The sequence below is a fragment of the Theropithecus gelada genome, chromosome 20 (assembly GCF_003255815.1).
Source record: "Theropithecus gelada isolate Dixy chromosome 20, Tgel_1.0, whole genome shotgun sequence".
NCBI lineage: Eukaryota > Metazoa > Chordata > Mammalia > Primates > Cercopithecidae > Theropithecus > Theropithecus gelada.
In genome coordinates this window covers 70,632,780-70,649,561 of record NC_037688.1, presented here as the reverse complement: position 1 = coordinate 70,649,561, position 16,782 = coordinate 70,632,780, and the positions used below count along the sequence as shown (strand labels likewise).

Genomic DNA, 16,782 nt, shown 5'->3' with positions numbered 1-16,782 from the left:
GAGCTACCATGCCAGGCATAGAATTTTAATTTGGGATTCTTGCATTCGTTCAATCCCAAACTGAAAAAAACATGGAAATTTTAACTTGGAGAAGGAAGTCATTTTTTTGTGTTTGTTTTTTGTTTGTTTGTTTTTGAGACGGAGTTTCACTCTGTTGCCCAGGCTGGAGTGCATTGATGCTATCTGGGCTCACTGCAACTTCTGTCTTCCCAGTTCAAGCGATTCTCCTGCCTCAGCGCCTCCTGAGTAGCATGTGCCACAACACCCAGCTAATTTTTTGTATTTTTAGTAGGTACGGGGTTTAATTATGTTGACCAGGCTGGTCTCAAACTCCTGACCTCAGGTGATCCGCCCACCTAGGCGTCCCAAAGTGCTGGGATTACAGGCGTGAGCCACCGTGCCTGGGCGTGGCCATTACTTTTACTCTGAGAATGGTGGACTAGACATGTTGTTTTGTGTCCTTGAGTGGTATGGAGCGACATTGATGAATCCTCTTCTGGTTCCTTAAGTAACTTCCCCATCAGCAATGCCCGGATCTTCAACAGTGAAATTTCCCTGAATTCAATCAGTGGGCAGTTTGTGAGCAGTGTGGTGTGTTCCCGTGACTTTATATCTTGACCTGTGTTCCCTAGTTCAGGTCTCCTCTTCTGCTTTATGTACTGCTGTGGTCACCTCTCTACTGGTAATGTCTCAGGTCTTCTGGTATTGTGCACTGGGGCTCTTGAAAATATCGTTAAAGTTCTCTGTTGCCTGTGGCTCTTTGTTCAATTGTATGGGTCCAAAATGGGAGGACTTGGGAGCCAGGAGGACTGACACTGGTGACACTTGTGTACTGCTCAGGGTCAGAGTCCGGGGGGCTGAGAACATCTGGACCTCTGGGGCATTAACCAGCTTTAGTTAAGGAAAACACACTCCTTAACTTTCTTTCTTTCTTTTCTTTTCTTTTCTTTTTTTTTTTTTGAGATGGAGTCTCACTTTTTTGCCTAGGCTGGAGTGTAGTGGCGTGATCTTGGCTCACTGTAACCTCCGCCTCCCGGGTTCAAGCGATTCTCCTGCCTCAGCCTCCTGAGTAGCTGGGTCTACAGGCGCACGCCACCACACCTGGCTAATTTTTTGTATTTTTAATAGAGACGGATTTCACCGCGTTAGCCCGGATGGTCTTGATCTCCTGACCTCGTGATCCTCCCGCCTCAGCCTCCCAAAGTGCTGGGATTATAGGCGTGAGCTACTGTGTGTGGCCTACTCCTATTTCTTGAAGTGAATTTCTGTGAAACTCTTTCCAGCATATCATTTATGGGTAGTTCAGAGTTACATACTCAGTCTCAAAGTTGAAGTGAACATCAAGAAGAAGTGAGTCCAGCAGGTAAGAATCACAGTTGACCTTACCTGGACCACCAGCCACTTCCCCAGCCCGATGTGGGGAAAACACATTAATTTAGATGCACGAAAACGGGCTCAGATTTTTTTTTTTTTTTTTTTTTTTTTTTTTTTTTTTTTTTTTTTTTTTTGAGACGGAGTCTCGCTGTGTCACCCAGGCTGGAGTGCAGTGGCGCGATCTCGGCTCACTGCAAGCTCCGCCTCCCGGGTTTACGCCATTCTCCTGCCTCAGCCTCCGGGTAGCTGGGACTACAGGCGCCCGCCACCACGCCCGGCTAGTTTTTTGTATTTTTAGTAGAGACGGGGTTTCACCATGTTAGCCAGGATGGTCTCGATCTCCTGACCTCGTGATCCACCCGCCTCGGCCTCCCAAAGTGCTGGGATTACAGGCTTGAGCCACCGCGCCCGGCCACGGGCTCAGATTTTTAAAGGATCATGATTTTAGGAATCAGGTGCAGTCAGAATGTCAGCTTGAGCACGTGGTTTGTACGTCTGCTAATATTTTCTGGAAAAGTATATTGGAAATGCACCTCTTCTCTCTTTCTCCTGCCTCACCCTGCCCGGTAGGTGGGATTACAGGTGTGTACCACCACGCCCAGCTAATTTTTGCATTTTTAATAGAGACGGGGTTTTACTGTATTGGCCAGGCTGGTCTCGAACTCCTAGCCTCAAGTGATCCACCACGTCAGCCTCCCAAGTGCCGGGATTACAGGCGTGAGCCACCGTTCCCAGCCTCAATTTTTATTTTAGATTCAGGGGGTACATGTGCAGGTTTGTTACCTGGGAACATTGCGTGATGCCGAGGTTTAGGGCATGATTGAACCCATCTCCCAGGTAGTGAACATAGTACCTGGTAGGTAGTTTTTCAGTCCATGCTTTTCTCCCTCTCTACTCTCTCTAGCAGTCCCCATCTTTGTTTGCCATCTTTATGTATGTGTGTACCCAGTGTTAGTTTCTGTTAGTTGTATTCAGTCACTTCAGTGGCTAATTTTTCCAACCCCTCACTCAACTATAGGTCTTGTATCCCTGACTTTGCTTTAGTGAAATTGACCTTTGCCTCAATTAATTTAGAATTCAGTGACCTGGCGGGGAAGTTATGGCATTGGGGATTTTTGGTTGTCATTGCTTGACAGGAAGTCAGAGAGAGCTTGGAAGCTGGACTTGGGAGAACTTCTTTTAAGCCCTGGCTGGACCATTTATTGGCCGGATGACCTTGGACAGGCCCTGTAGGCTTTCTTGACGGCCTTATCCCAATGCCGTCTAGATTTGTCGTGTATTTTTAGCCTCCTGGCCTTTTCCAAGGATAATGTGGGCTTTCAGGTCTGTAACCTAGGCAGGCATTATATTATTATTATTATTATTTTGAGGTGGAGTCTCGCTCTTTCGCCCAAGCTGGAGTACAGTGGTGCAATCTCTGCTCACTGAGCCTCCAGGTTCAAGCGATTCTACTGTTTCAGCCTCCTGAGTAGCTGTGATTACAAGCATCTGCCACCATGCCCAGCTAATTTTTTATATTTTTAATAGAGATGGGGTTTCACTGTGTTGGCCAGGCTGGTCTCGAACTCTTGACCTCAAGTGATCTTCCCACCCCAGCCTCCCAAAGTGCTGGGATTACAGGCATGAGCCACCATGCCTGGCCAAGGCAGGCATTATATTAAATGCCCTGATTGATGAAGCCATAGAGGCTCTGTAATTTCTGTCTGAAATGGTCTCTTCTTGTATTAGGCAAATCAGGCGAGCCCTGTTGGCTGGCTTGGATTTCCTGTCTGTCTCTTGGGGACATTGCTTGAGTGGAAGTCACCCACCTGACTGCTCCCTCCTACTTTGCTGCTTTATAAATACATTTACGTGTAATGTCTATATTCGTACTCTGAAGCTGGGGGTCTCGGGGGACCAGCGAGGAAGTTGTAGGATGTGTGTGTTCGATCTTCTGTTCGTAAGCAGAAGCTTTAAACCAGCAGACACCTCAGACAAATCATATCCCTCCTGGGGTGATCAGGTGCAGATCTTCCAGGGAGCCGTCTAATGAAATTTCTTGGTTAATAGACACAGAGAACCACTGCTAAGAGCGATTTCGTCTTCTCTTTGAATCTGCAGCACTTTTTATGAAGACTGGTCTTTTGTGATGGATGAAGAGAGGTCCAGCATGCTTCCAACCATGGCAGCGGGTAAGCCTGGCCCAGACCAGGGCGCCGTGCCTTGTGACATTTGCGAGCAGAGGGGCTGCCTTGGGGCAGATCCACAGTGCCATGGAATGTTGTGATTATTCTCTGTCCCTCAACAACTTAATGAGTCACTTGCTGCTGTCCTTCTTTTACTAGCACTGAATGTTGGTTGTTTTATTTTTATTTTTTAAAAGATAGAGCCTCACTCTGTCACCCATGCTGGAGTGCAGTGGTGCGATCTCGGCTCACTGCAACCTCTGCCTCCTGGGTTCAAGTCATTTTCCTGTCTCAACCTCCCGAAAAGCTGGGATTACAGGTGCCTGCCACCACGCCCAGCTAATTTTTGTATTTTAATAGAGATAGGGTTTCACTATGTTGGCCAGGCTGGTCTCGAACTCCTGAGCTCAAGTAATCCACTCGCCTTGGCCTCCCAAAGTGTTGGGATTGCAGGTGTAAGTCCCCATGCCCGACCAGAGTGTTGGGTCTATTCATCTAGAATGTGAGACCCTGGCAGAGAAAGCGAAGATTTGAGAAGGTTTTTAGTTGGGCTTTGGAGATGTAATATACCTTGCGGGGAATTGGAGGTGGGAGACCTACCTTTGAATCCTGGCTTTACCCCTTGCTAACTGGTGACCTGGGGCAGATGCTATAAGCTTTGCTACCTTTTCTTTCCTCTCTGTGAGATGCGAATCATGCTGTCTCAGCAATCACCTTCATGGGGCTGTGAGACAATCATGTGAGATCGGGAGCCGCACACATGACAGTCATCGTGGAGACCCTGGGTTGATGTTACTCGGTGGACTGTTACATTGTTTGCCCTTTGACTCAAAGGGTGAAAGGTGGAATCAGCCGGACTGAAGTGGGCAACTTGCTTCCTCTTTCCAAGTTCTTTTTTGCCTCATTTTTGTTTTTCCTTGAAAGTTTATAGTAAGTCTCATATATTTGGGGTTATGTTAGTCCTGTCCATTGATGAGAAAAAGGATTTGACCATGATTTCTTTGTAGACCATAAGATGCCAGTGTAAGTTTCTGTCCAGAGTAATGATGATGATGTTATCGGTGCACATTTGATGGTTTATGGAGCTGAGTGTCTTGTGAGTGATTGCCTTTAATACTTACAATCCTGTGAGAGAGATAATATTGTCCCCATCTTACAGATAAGGTGACTGGAGTACAGGGAGATGATAAGTTGCTGGACCAAGGTCTTTTTTTTTTTTCTGAGACGGAGTTTCACTCTTGTTGCCCAGGTTGGAGTGCAGTGGCATGATCTTGGCTCGCTGCAACCTCTGCCTCCTGGGTTCAAGCGATTCTCCTGTGCAACCTCCCCAGTAGCTGGGATTATAGGCATGTACCACCACGCCCGGCTAATTTCATGTTTTTAATAGAGATGAGGTGTCTCCGTTTGGTCAGGCTGGTCTCGAACTCCCGACCTCAGGTGATCCACTTGTCTTGGCCTCCCAAAATGCTGGGATTACAGGGATGAGCCACTGTACCCGGCCTGGACCAAGGTCTTGTAGCTAGTAGGTGACAGTGCTGGAACTGACCCCCAGGCAGTCTGATCCCAGAACTTGTGCCTTCACCTCCTCCTGGTTGTCTTCTTATTTGTATTCATCTTTGTGGCTGTTAGGGAGAGAATGTGGCATGACTCAACTCCCGTGATAACGGATGTCTGCTGACCCCAGTTTCATGGGAGGTGTTTTTTTTTTTTTTTTGAGACAGGGTCTTGATCTGTCCCCCAGGCTGGAATGCAGTGGCACGATCTCGGTTCCCTACAACCTCCGCGTGGGAGGTATTTTTATACCTATTTAAGATCAGTGTGTCTCCTCTTCCATACTCTGTTGTCTGCAGCTGTCTTCTCTTGGTGGTGGTGTGACTGCCCATCAGCAAGCACTCCAGACTTCTCCCTTTTTTTGGGCAGGTCTGAACTCCATACTCTTTGCGATTAACATCGACAACAAGGATTTGAACGGGCAGAGTAAGTTTGCTCCCACCGTTTCAGACCTCTTAAAGGAGTCAACGCAGAATGTGACCTCCTTGCTGAAGGAGTCCACGCAAGGAGTGAGCAGCCTGTTCAGGGAGATCACAGCCTCCTCTGCCGTCTCCATCCTCATCAAACCTGAACAGGAGACCGACCCCTTGCCTGTCGTGTCCAGGAATGTCAGTGCCGGTGAGTGGGAACGGGTGCCGAGGCGGAGCAGAGGGAAGCAGAATGTGGCTGATGGGGTGGACGTACCTCATCATCTGAAAGTCATTCCAAGGGGAATAGAGTCCAGTACACTTGTTTTCCATTTGTGTTTCTGTTTCTCATTCTCATTCACTCTGAAAGGGCTCTGACGGCCTTATCTAGATGCGAGAATTGCCGGGTGGAAAAATGAGCAGCTCAACCATAGCAAACGGAAAGTGAGGGTGTGAGAGACACCGGGAGCCAGATGACATTGATCTTCATTCATTCATTCCTTTATTTGTTCCTTCATCGTATTCTGTGTGCTAGGCAGTGAGCTGAATAGGAAAGACAGATTGCCAGCAGGTAGCCTGCAGTCTCCTTTGGGATGGGTGTGGGTGGGTAGTTCATGACAAAATATATAATTTATGATCCTTAGGATAAAAGGGATGAAAGCCAAGCGTAGGCTGCTATGGGAACGTCTGCCGTTGGGCTTGCCTCTGATTGGGGATGGCTTTTAAGTAGAGGCCTCAGGAAAGACAGGAGTTGTCAGCTTTGACTCTAGGGAGTCATGGGGAGGCAGAAGATAGTTGGTTCAGGCTGGGCTTGGTGGCTCATGCCTGTAATCCTAGCACTTTGGGAGGCCGAGGCAGGAGGATCGCTTGAGTTCAAGGGTTCTAGACCAGCCTGGGCAATGTAGTGAGACCCTGTCTCAATTTTTTAACTTTTTTTTTTTTTTTGAGACAGTCTCACTCTATTGCCCAGGTTGGAGTGCAGGGGCATGATCTCAGCTCACTGCAACCTTTACCTCCCGGATTCAAGCAATTCTCCTGCCTCAACCTCCTGAGTAGATGGGACTACAGGCATGTGCCAACATGCCTGGCTGGCTTCTTTTTGTATTTTTAGCAGAGATGGGGTTTCCCATGTTGGCCAGGATGATCTTGAACTCCTAATCTCAGGTGATCTGCCCGCCTTGCCCTCTCAAAATGCTGGGATTACAGGCATGAGCCACTGTGCCCAGCCTGTTTTTAAAAAAATTTTATTAAAAAATTGAATAAAAAAAGAAAGTTGATTAAGTTAAGATTAATTTGGTGAGAAGTTTTCAATACCGTTTGATTTGTTTGGGACATTAAGATGTTACTACAGCAAAATTGGAAGTTTTGTTGTAGTATGTATGTGTATATATGTAGAGACAGGGTCTTGCTATGTTGCCCAGGCTGGTCTTGAACTCCCGGCCTCAAGTGATCCTCCTGCCTTGGCCTCCCAAAGTGCTGGGATTACAGGTGTGAGCCACTGTGCCTGGTTGAAATTGGAAATTTTGGGCTTAAGTACTTAGTCTCAGTATCCTTAGATCTCTTAAACAAGGCAGTAACTGGGGCCATCCCTTTGGAATTACTGATGGTGAAAGTGCAGAATCCCATGGTGTCTTTGGTACACAGTGGCCTTGTTTGTCTTGCCCTGTGCTTCTCCAGCAGAGACCCTGCATGAACAGTGTAGGAGATAGGGCTGTTGATGGCTTCGTGTAACAAAGACACTGAAATTTCTACACCCACGGGAGTAGCAGTCCCACCCATTTTTGGAACTCTGCTTTTGAGGTAATCTCGGAGTTGTGCTATACCAGTGAGGCCTCACCGCATCACACATTGGTTTAGACGGATTGGGTTTTTGGAATTCCCTCAAAGCGTCTTACATCTAAGTGTGATGATTAAAATGGGGGCACAAAGAATCTTCTCTGAGTGCTGGTCACTAAGGCAGGCTTGATTTCTTTTTCAGTTAGCATTTGCTATATAACAAGTGATTAAAAAATGTAGCGACTTAAAACCACCACAGTTCGTTCCTTTTTTAGGTGGGTTGGCATGGTGGCTCTTCCGCTGGATTCCTTGGGGTCACTCATGGGAGCTGGTGGTTAGACTGGAAGATCCAAGATGGCCCCATCCACATGTCTGGAGTCAGTGCTGGGTGGCTCAGGTTGTGCTCCTGGTCTCTCATCCTCCAGTCGGCTGAGCTGGCTTCTTCATGTATGGGGTCAGGGCCTCTGTCCGGGAGAGCAAACGCAAAGCTGTGAGACCTGTTAACACCTAGCTACTAGAACTCACACAGTGTGATTCCTGCCACTTTGTTTTTTTTTTGGAAACAGAGGCTTGTTCTGTCACCCAGACTGGAGTGCAATGGCGCAATCTCAGCTCACTGCAACCTCTGCCTCCCATGTTCAAGACATTCTCCTGCGTCAGCCTCCCACGTAGCTGGGATTACAGGCACCCGCCACCACACCCAGCTGATTTTTTTTTTTGTGTGTGTGTTTTTAGTAGAGATGGAGTTTCACCATGTTTGCCAGGTTGGTCTTGAACTCCTGACCTCAGGTGATCCACCCACCTTCACCTCCAAAGTGCTGAGATTACAGGCGTGAGCCACTGTGCCCGGCCCTTTCTGCCACATTCTCTTGGTAAAAGCAGGGCATGGTGGCTCATGCCTATAATCCCAACAATTTAGGAGGCTGAGGTGGGAGTATTGCTTGAGGCCAGAAGTTTTGAGACCAGCCTGGGCAGCACAGCAAGACCTCATCTTTTAAAAAAATAATAAAATTAGCTAGGTGTTGTGGCATGCAACTGTAGTCGCAGCTACTCAGGAGGCTGAGGCCAGAGGATTGTTTGATCCCAGGAATTGGAGGTTACAGTGAGCTATGATTGTGCCATTGTACTCCAGCCTGGGAAATAGAGCGAGATGCTCCAACTCAAAAAAAAAAAAAAAAAAAAAAAAAAACAGAGCGCTATGCCAGCCAGATTCAAGAGGGTGCAGAAATAGACATCACCTCTGGCTGGGAGGAGACACAAAGCCCCACTGCAAAGGGACATTGTACAGGAATGGCAGGAATTTGAGGCTGTTCAACTCTTGACTACACCCCCCAGCTGGTTTTCCTGGTCTCATCTACGGCTATAAGAATATTTTCCAAAGAGAAGCATTGAAGATCATTTTGGTAATGGTAGCATCCTTCGCATCAAAGTGACTGCTTAGAAGGAACAGTTTCAATGTGGGCTCTGTGGTGTGTTTATTTAAATCAGAGGTAGAGGGCTGTATCCATTCTGCTCAATCTTCTGTACACAGATTTTCATTGAGGATTTTAAAAAGTCTGAATTAATGTTACAGTGGATTACTCAGTAGAATAGTATTTTCCATAACCTGGAGGTGAGTTGGTTCCATCATCCTTTTGTCTTGCCTACTTTTTCTTACACCGTATCTTTTTTTTTCTTTTGCCAGATGCCAAATGCAAAAAGGAGCGAAAGAAGAAAAAGAAAGTGACCAACATTATCTCATTTGATGATGAGGAGGATGAGCAGAACTCTGGGGACGTTTTTAAAAAGACACCTGGGGCAGGGGAGAGCTCGGAGGACAACTCCGACCGCTCCTCTGTAAATATCATATCAGCCTTTGAAAGCCCCTTTGGGCCAAATTCCAATGGAAGTCAGAGCAGCAACTCGTGGAAAATTGATTCCCTGTCTTTGAATGGGGAGTTTGGGTACCAGAAGCTTGATGTAAAAAGCATTGATGATGAAGATGTGGATGAAAACGAAGATGACGTGTATGGAAACTCATCAGGAAGGAAGCACAGGGGCCACGCGGAGTCACCTGAGAAGTAAGTTCCCGTCACACTTCCTTGTGTGTGTGTGTGTGAGATGGAGTCTCACCGTCCCCCAGGCTGAAGTGCTGTGGCATGATCTCAGCTCACTGCAGCCTGCACCTCCTGGGTTCAAGCTATTCTCCTGCCTCAGCCTTCCGAGTAGCTGAGATTACAGGCGCCTGTCACCACACCTAGCTAATTTTTCTGTTTTTAGTAGAGATGGGGTTTCACCACATTGACCAGGCTGGTCTCAAACTCTTGACCTCAAGTGATCCGCCTGCCTTGGCCTCCCAAAGTGCTAGGTTTACAGGCGTGAGCCACCATGCCCAGCCTCCCCTTGTGCTTTTAATGAGGGAGTTAAGTTCACCGTTTTCTCTTTCTATGGTATGAGGTGAAATACAACTGCAAGTTTTATATTTGCCCAGGGCATCATTCATTCTTCAGGTGTTGATTTAGGAGTGTTATTTGGAAGGAGTGTTATATGCTCTTTCCCTGAGAACTGAAAGAGGGGAAGGGAGTACATTTGAGGGCACTTAATACAAAGTTAATGTCAGAATGTGTGCCTTGAAATTCTTGCTTTATACATACATCTGTCATGTTCACTTCCCAGGGTTCACATGGTTTCACAGTCTGATGAGACTGTGCCTATTATTATTTTTTATTTTTACTCTGGATTTTCCTTGCATCTGACTTGCCACTAGCACAGGAAGCTCAGGACAAAGGCAGGGTTAGGAGAATAGTTGTGGTATGGTGACTTCTGTGTTTATCTGCAGGGGTGTGAATAGCAGTAACTTGCCTGCACCTGCTGCCTTAACCGTGGAGTTGGCTGGGCGCAGTGGCTCACACCTGTAATCCCAGCACTCTGGGACACCAAGGTGGGTGGATCACCTGAGGTCGGGAGTTCGAGACCAGCCTGACTAACATGGTGAAACCCCTTCTCTACTAAAAAAAATACAAAATTAGCCTGGCATGATGGTGCATGCCTGTAACTCCAATACTTAGGATGCTGAGGCAGGAGAATCGCTTGAACATGGGAGGCGGAGCCAAGATGACATCACTGCACTCCAGCCTGGGCAACAAGAAAGTCCTTCTCAAAAAAAAAAAAAAAACAAAACCCAAAATACCCCAAATAAGCTAGTTACCACTTAGGCTTTGTAGTGCCCAGTGCCCTCCTAATCATGACTACTGCAAAATCCAGTTCCTTAAAGTGTAAAATGAGGCCAGGTGCAGTAGTTCACGCCTGTAATCCCAGCACTTTGGGAGGCTGAGGTGGGAGTACTGCTTAAGGCCAAGAGTTTGAGAGCAGCCTGGGCAACACAGCAAGACTCCATCTCTACAAAAAATAAAAAGTGTAAAATGAATATACAGAAATGTATCTTTCTGTCTGACCTAAATCTTAACGGTATTGTTTAGGCTGCAGTATACCTTTAGCCCTAAGATTTTCATTTTCTTTTTTTTTTTTTGAGACGGAGTCTAGTTCTATCGCCCAGGCTGGAGTGCAGTGGCGCCATCTCGGCTCACTGCAAGCTCCACCTCCCGGGTTCACGCCATTCTCCTGGCTCAGCCTCCCGAGTAGCTGGGACTACAGGCGCCCACCACCGCGCCTGGCTAATTTTTTGTATTTTTAGTAGAGACGGGGTTTCACTGTGATCTCGATCTCCTGACCTCGTGATCCGCCCGCCTGGGCCTCCCAAAGTGCTGGGATTACAGGCGTGAGCCACTGCGCCCGGCAGATTTTCATTTTCATGTTGTTTTAATATTAGGTTTTTTTTTTTTTTTTTCTGATGAGACTGTGCCTATTATTGTTTTTTATTTTTACTCTAGTCCTCATCCACATGGATACTTGTACTAATAGTGTTACCTTATTGATCATCTGAGATATGCCAGATGCTGCAGGTGATTTGTACACTGTATTGTAAGACTTCTAGCAACCTTGTGAGGTTCATGGGCATATCACCCCCATTTTACAGACAGAAGAACAGGATTCCATAGAGAGGCAAGATTTGTCAAAGCCATGGGCAAAGTTGAGATTTGGATTCAGATATGCTGTAATCCAAAGCTTATACTGTCAATTTTTTTTTTTTTTGACATGGGTCTTGCTCTGTCACCCAGGCTGGAGCACAATGGCTCCGTCTCAAGTCACTGCAACCTCTGCTTCCAGGGTTCAAGTGATTCTCCTGCCTCAGCCTCCCAAGTAGCTGGGATTACAGGTGCCTGCCACTACGCCCAGCTAATTTTTGTAGTTTTAGTAGAGACGGGGTTTCACCAAGTTGGCCAGGCTGATCTCAAACTCCTGACCTCATGATCTGCCCGGTTCGGCCTCCCAAAGTGCTGGGATTACAGGTGTGAGCCACTGCACCCGGCTCTTCTGTCAAATGTTTTTCATGTTTCTACATAATTATGAATACTGATTTTTGATGTGATGATTAAGTTTGTGTGTCAGCCTGACTGGGCTGTGGGGTGCCCAGATTGAACGTTACTTCTACTTCTGGGTGCGTCGGTGAGGATGTTTCTGGGTGGGGGTAGTGTCTAAATTGGTGGACTCAGTAAAGGAGACAGCCCTCCCCAGTGTGGAGGGACCCCATCCAATCCATTGAGGGCCCGAACAGAACAACAAGCGAAGGCAGGGAGGGATTCTTTCCTTTCCGCCTGCTAGCTTCCGCTGGGACATGGGTTTTCTGCCCTGGGCCAGGGATTCCTACCATCTGCTGTCCCGGTTCTCAGGCTTCAGGCTTGGACTTCGCCACACCACCAGCTTTCCTGGGTCTTCGGCTTGTGGACTGTGGGTCATGGGACTTCCTGGTCTCTGTGGTTGCGTGGACCAGTTCCTCAATATAAACCTCTATCTGTATCTGTCTCTGTCTCCATGCACGCACCCCTTGGCTCCATTTCTCCGCAGAACCCTGGCTAATGCAGTTGCCGTTCAGTCAGATCAACACGTTATGACTTGTGAAATGGTTCCCCTTTTGTTGGGTATTTAGGTTGATGGTTTCTGTTTTTGCTTTTTGTTATCAGCCTATCTTTTGTTTGCAGCCTATCTCAAATGAATATTTTCACACACAAGATTTTTTCCTATGACTGAACTCTTTGTTAGGGCAGCTTTTCAGCAGCCCTTGTTCTTGCTCATAGCGTGTGAGTGTTTTTATATCTGGCATCCAAGTCGTGTGACCTGCTGTGTTATTCAGGGCTCTCCAGAGAGGCAGAACCAGTGGGGCGGGACAGAGCGGGGGGCATTCTGTATGTGGATGTGTATAGTTCCTTCTCCGTCCTGCTCTGTTTTTGCCTCAATTTCTACCTCTGTCTCTACCTCTAACTCCGTCTCTATCTATCTCTGTTTCTGTCTGTCTGTGTCTCTGTTTCCTGTCTGTTTGTTTGTTTTGTTTTGTTTTTGAGATGGAGTCTTGCTTTGTTACCCAGGCTGGAGTACAGTGGCACGATCTCGGCTCACTGCAACCTCTGCCTGCGGGGTTTAAGTAATTCTTGTGCCTCAGCCTCTCAAGTAGCTGGGATTACAGGTACCCACCACACCCTGCTAACTTTTGTGTTTTTAGTAGAGATGGGGTTTCGTCCTGTTGTCCAGGCCAGACTCAAACTCCTGACCTTGTGATCCACCTGCCTTGGCCTCCCAGAGTGCTGGGATTACAGGCATGAGCCACCGTGCCCAGTCTTCTCTTGACTTATTTTAAGGAATTGGCTCATGTGATTGTGGGGCTGGGAAGTCCAAAATCCGCAGGGTAGGCGTGTGGACTGGAGACCCAGGGAAGAGTTGCAGTTCAGGTCCAGAGGCAATCTGCTGGTGGAATTTCTTCTTCTTCTGGATGGTGCATCTTTTTCCTATTGAGGCCTTGCACTGCTTGCATGAAGCCCGCCCACATTATGCGGTGTAATCTGGTTCACCCAAAATCTACTGATTTAAAATGTTAATCTCATCCAAAAAATACCCTTATAGAAACATCTAGAATAATGTTTGACCAAATATCTGGGTATTGTGGCCCAGCCAAATTGACACATACAATTAACCCTCGCAAGTGCCTTTATTCTTTTTTTTTTTGAAACAGTCTTGCTTCATGGCCCCAGCTGTAGTGCAGTGGCGTGATCTTAGTTCACTGCAACCTCCACCTCCCGGGTGCAAGCGATTCTCCTGCCTCAGCCTCCAGAGTAGGTGGGACTACAGGAGTGCGCCACTGCGCCCGGCTAATTTTTGTATTTTTAGTAGAGATGGGGTTTCACCATGTTGGCCAGGCTGGTATTGAACTCCTGAGCTCAAGTGATCCACCTGCTTCAGCCTCCCAAAGTGCTGGGATTGCTGGCATGAGCCTCCGCACCTGGCCACGTGCCTTTACTTTGTAATCTGGGCCTTTGAGGAGATGCTGCTTGTTGATGCCACTGAGTGTAGCCACATGGGTGAGGCTGGTGTGTGAGCCAAGGCAGCCTCCAGCATTGTGATGTGTAAATGCCCAACACAGTGCAGGGTGACCTTCACTTGGCCTGGGCCCTCCGAAGCCAGAGGGCCTCCTGCAGACTCCGGACAGCTCTCCCTGGCATTCAGAGGGATCTTGATTGACCTTCCACAGAACAGCCTGGGGAAGACACAGCGGAGTGATGGGATGGCCTGCTGAGTAATGCTTTGATTTTTATTCTAAGCTGGTGTTCACAGGGAAGGTCGAGGGGGCTGGTGCACAGCAGATGTGTGAGGGGAATGTGGCCAGACCAGGAGAAACTCACTGTGGATTGCCAAAGCCTCTGGCAGAGTCTGCTGCCCTGTTGTCTTTAAGATCCTCTGTTGGTCAAAGTTAGGCTTACTCCTCGGTTTACTGGTCATTAAACCACTTCTTTGATGTCTGAAGAAGTCTTGTTTCTTCTGCCTCAGTATTTATCTCAAGTATTAGCTTTGCTTTTTGTATTTTTCTTTAAAAGGGATAGTATTTTTATTACAGTCAGGGTTTGTCGTTTTGTTCTTTTTTTTGTTTGTTTGTTTGTCTTTTTTTTTTTTTTTTTGAGACAGGTCTTGCTCTGTCATCCAGGCTGGAGTGCAGTGGACTGATCACAGCTCATTACAGCCTTGAACTCCTAGTGTCAAGTGATCTCCCTACCTTGGCCTCCTGAGTAGCTAGGACTATAGGTGCATGCCACCAGGCGCAACTAATTCTTTATAGAAATGGGGTCTCAAGGCATTGCCCAGGTTGGTCTTGACTTCCTGGCCTCAAGTGATCCTCCCATGTTGGCCTCCCAAAATGTTGGGATTATAGGCATGGGCCACCGTGCCAGGCCCAGAAAGGGCTTTTTGAATCACTTTATATGTGTTCTCTGATACCGGTAGGGAAGGAGGGGGAAACATAATTCAGAAAGGACTACAAACATATGTGGCGTCTTGCTATTCTGCATCTCACTAGCAGTTAAGCAAATGCAAAGTGAAACAAGGCCGCATATTTTGCCCATCGTATTTGCGGAGACCTTGGGTTGGCGCCCTGGTGGAAGGGAAAGATCTTGCTGTCAGTGGGTCCTCAGTTCCAGGCACATCCCATGGCATCCACTTGGTGTCTGTGGGATGAATGAGGCTGCAGGGGTGGTGCACAGGGGCTGCCCTCAAAGACAGCTGGAAGCAGTTGAGCTGGGAGCAGTTGATAGCCTTGGGGGAAAGCAGTTTGACAAATTGGCATGAACTTAAGGGTGTTTATTCCACTGGATTTAGCAGTCCCAGTGCAAGAAGCTACCCGGAGAACATACCCTCGATTCAGGGAAAAGTTGCTGCATCTAGATACCAAAGTGCTTATTCAGAGAAGCAGAATGCTGGAGTTGACCTAAATGTGCAGCCACAGGGGGACAGTTAACAGCAGAAGATTTTGTAGTTTAAGCCTTGACATCTTGACGTTTGGAATCTCAAACATCTCAAATGATGTTTAAGCGTATCTAGTGTTAAGAAGATGAGCTAATCAGTGTATTATATATATGTGTATATATATATATATTTTTGTTTGTTTGTTTGTTTTGTTTTGTTTTGAGATGGATTCTCGCTCTGTCACTCAGGCTGGAGTACAGTGGCACAATCTTGGCTTACTGCAATCCCTGCCTCCTGGGTTCAAGCGATTCTCTTGCCTCAGCCTTCCAAGTATCTGGGATTACAGGTGCCCACCACCACACCCGATTAATTTTTCTGTATTTTTAGTAGAGATGGGGTTTCACCATGTTGGCCAGGCTAATCTCAAACTCCTGACCTCAGGTGATCCACGCACCTTGGCCTCCCAAAGTGTTGGGATTATAGGCGTTAGCCACAGCACCTAGAGTGTTTTTTTGTTTTTTTGTTTGTTTGTTTTGAGACAGGGTCTTGCTCTGTGGCCCAGGATGGAGGCAGTGGAATGATCTCGGCTCATTGCAGCCCTCGACCTCCCAGGCTCAAGGGAGCCTCCCACCTCAGCCGCTCCAGTAGCTGGGTCTACAGGTGTGCAACACCATACCTGGCTAATTTTTAAATTTTTTGTAAAGACAGGGCTCGAACTCCTGGGCTCAAGTGATCCTTCTGCCTCGGCCTCCCAAAGTACCGGGATTACAAGTGTGAGCCACTGGCCTGACCAGCAGTCTTTAATGTAACTCATTTTGAGGTGGCGGTCCTTGGGGCTCACTTCTCGGGTTTGGAACCTCATCCTCTTGAGGCCTGCTTCCACCTTGTACTTGGATATGTTGCGGGGAAGTGTCGAGAATTATCTTAGAAACCAGCAGAACATTGCATCTGCTCGGAATCAGTGGAGTGGCCGAGACAGGTCTGGCTGCTTTTGCTGCCTTCTCCTGAAAGGGCGCCCGTGACCACCTCTGGGTGCCTGCCCTGTGGTCACCAGTGGCCGGGTCAGAGCCTCAGGAGGGCACCTCTTGACAGATTCCAGAGGCACAGCCAAGTTCACCTGGTTCTCTGCCCAGGTTGGGCGCGCTGCCAGGACACCGGCGGGAGTGGCTCTTCTTTTGCCCCCATCCTGCTGTCTGAAAGCCGCATTGTGTTACGGGCATGGTTGAATGATCCGTCTTGCAAAATTCTGCTGGATTATTTACTCCTGCGCTTCTCGCTCTGTGCCAGATGTCTGGCCAAAAGCTAGAGAGGGCTGAAAGGAGACTTCTACCTGACAAGCCTCTAAAATAGGAGCTGGCAAACCATGCCTGCAGGCCAAATCTGCCCCCAAGCAGTGAACGGCTGTTACGTTTTTAAAGAGTTGTTAAGAGACACCAACAAAGAAGAGTATGTCACAAAGCCTGAAATATGTACTCTGTGGTCTATTACAGAAAATATTTGTGGATTTTAGAGTAACTCTAAGATAAAGACAAACTATGTAAGTAATGTCACTTGTGAGCAGGAGACAAAAGACTCAGTGCACTTGAATTTGGAAGACTTGGGCTCCAGTCCCACAGCTTTGGTTCTGTTGCTTAGGGCTGATGGCCTTGGACAAGCCACACACTCTTTCTTCTTTTGCTTCCCTT

General features: G+C 47.5%; 1 protein-coding gene across 1 annotated transcript in view; it reads left to right on the top strand.

Moving 5' to 3' along the window:
- The window catches only part of SNX29 (sorting nexin 29), a 585,133-nt gene that overhangs the window by 67,553 nt on the left and 500,798 nt on the right, over positions 1–16,782 (top strand). Inside the window, exons 6-8 of the mRNA XM_025369629.1 lie at positions 3,475–3,545; positions 5,460–5,708; positions 8,958–9,333. Of these exons, the coding sequence (XP_025225414.1) occupies positions 3,475–3,545; positions 5,460–5,708; positions 8,958–9,333 (696 nt within the window). The remainder of the gene's footprint in view (positions 1–3,474; positions 3,546–5,459; positions 5,709–8,957; positions 9,334–16,782) is intronic.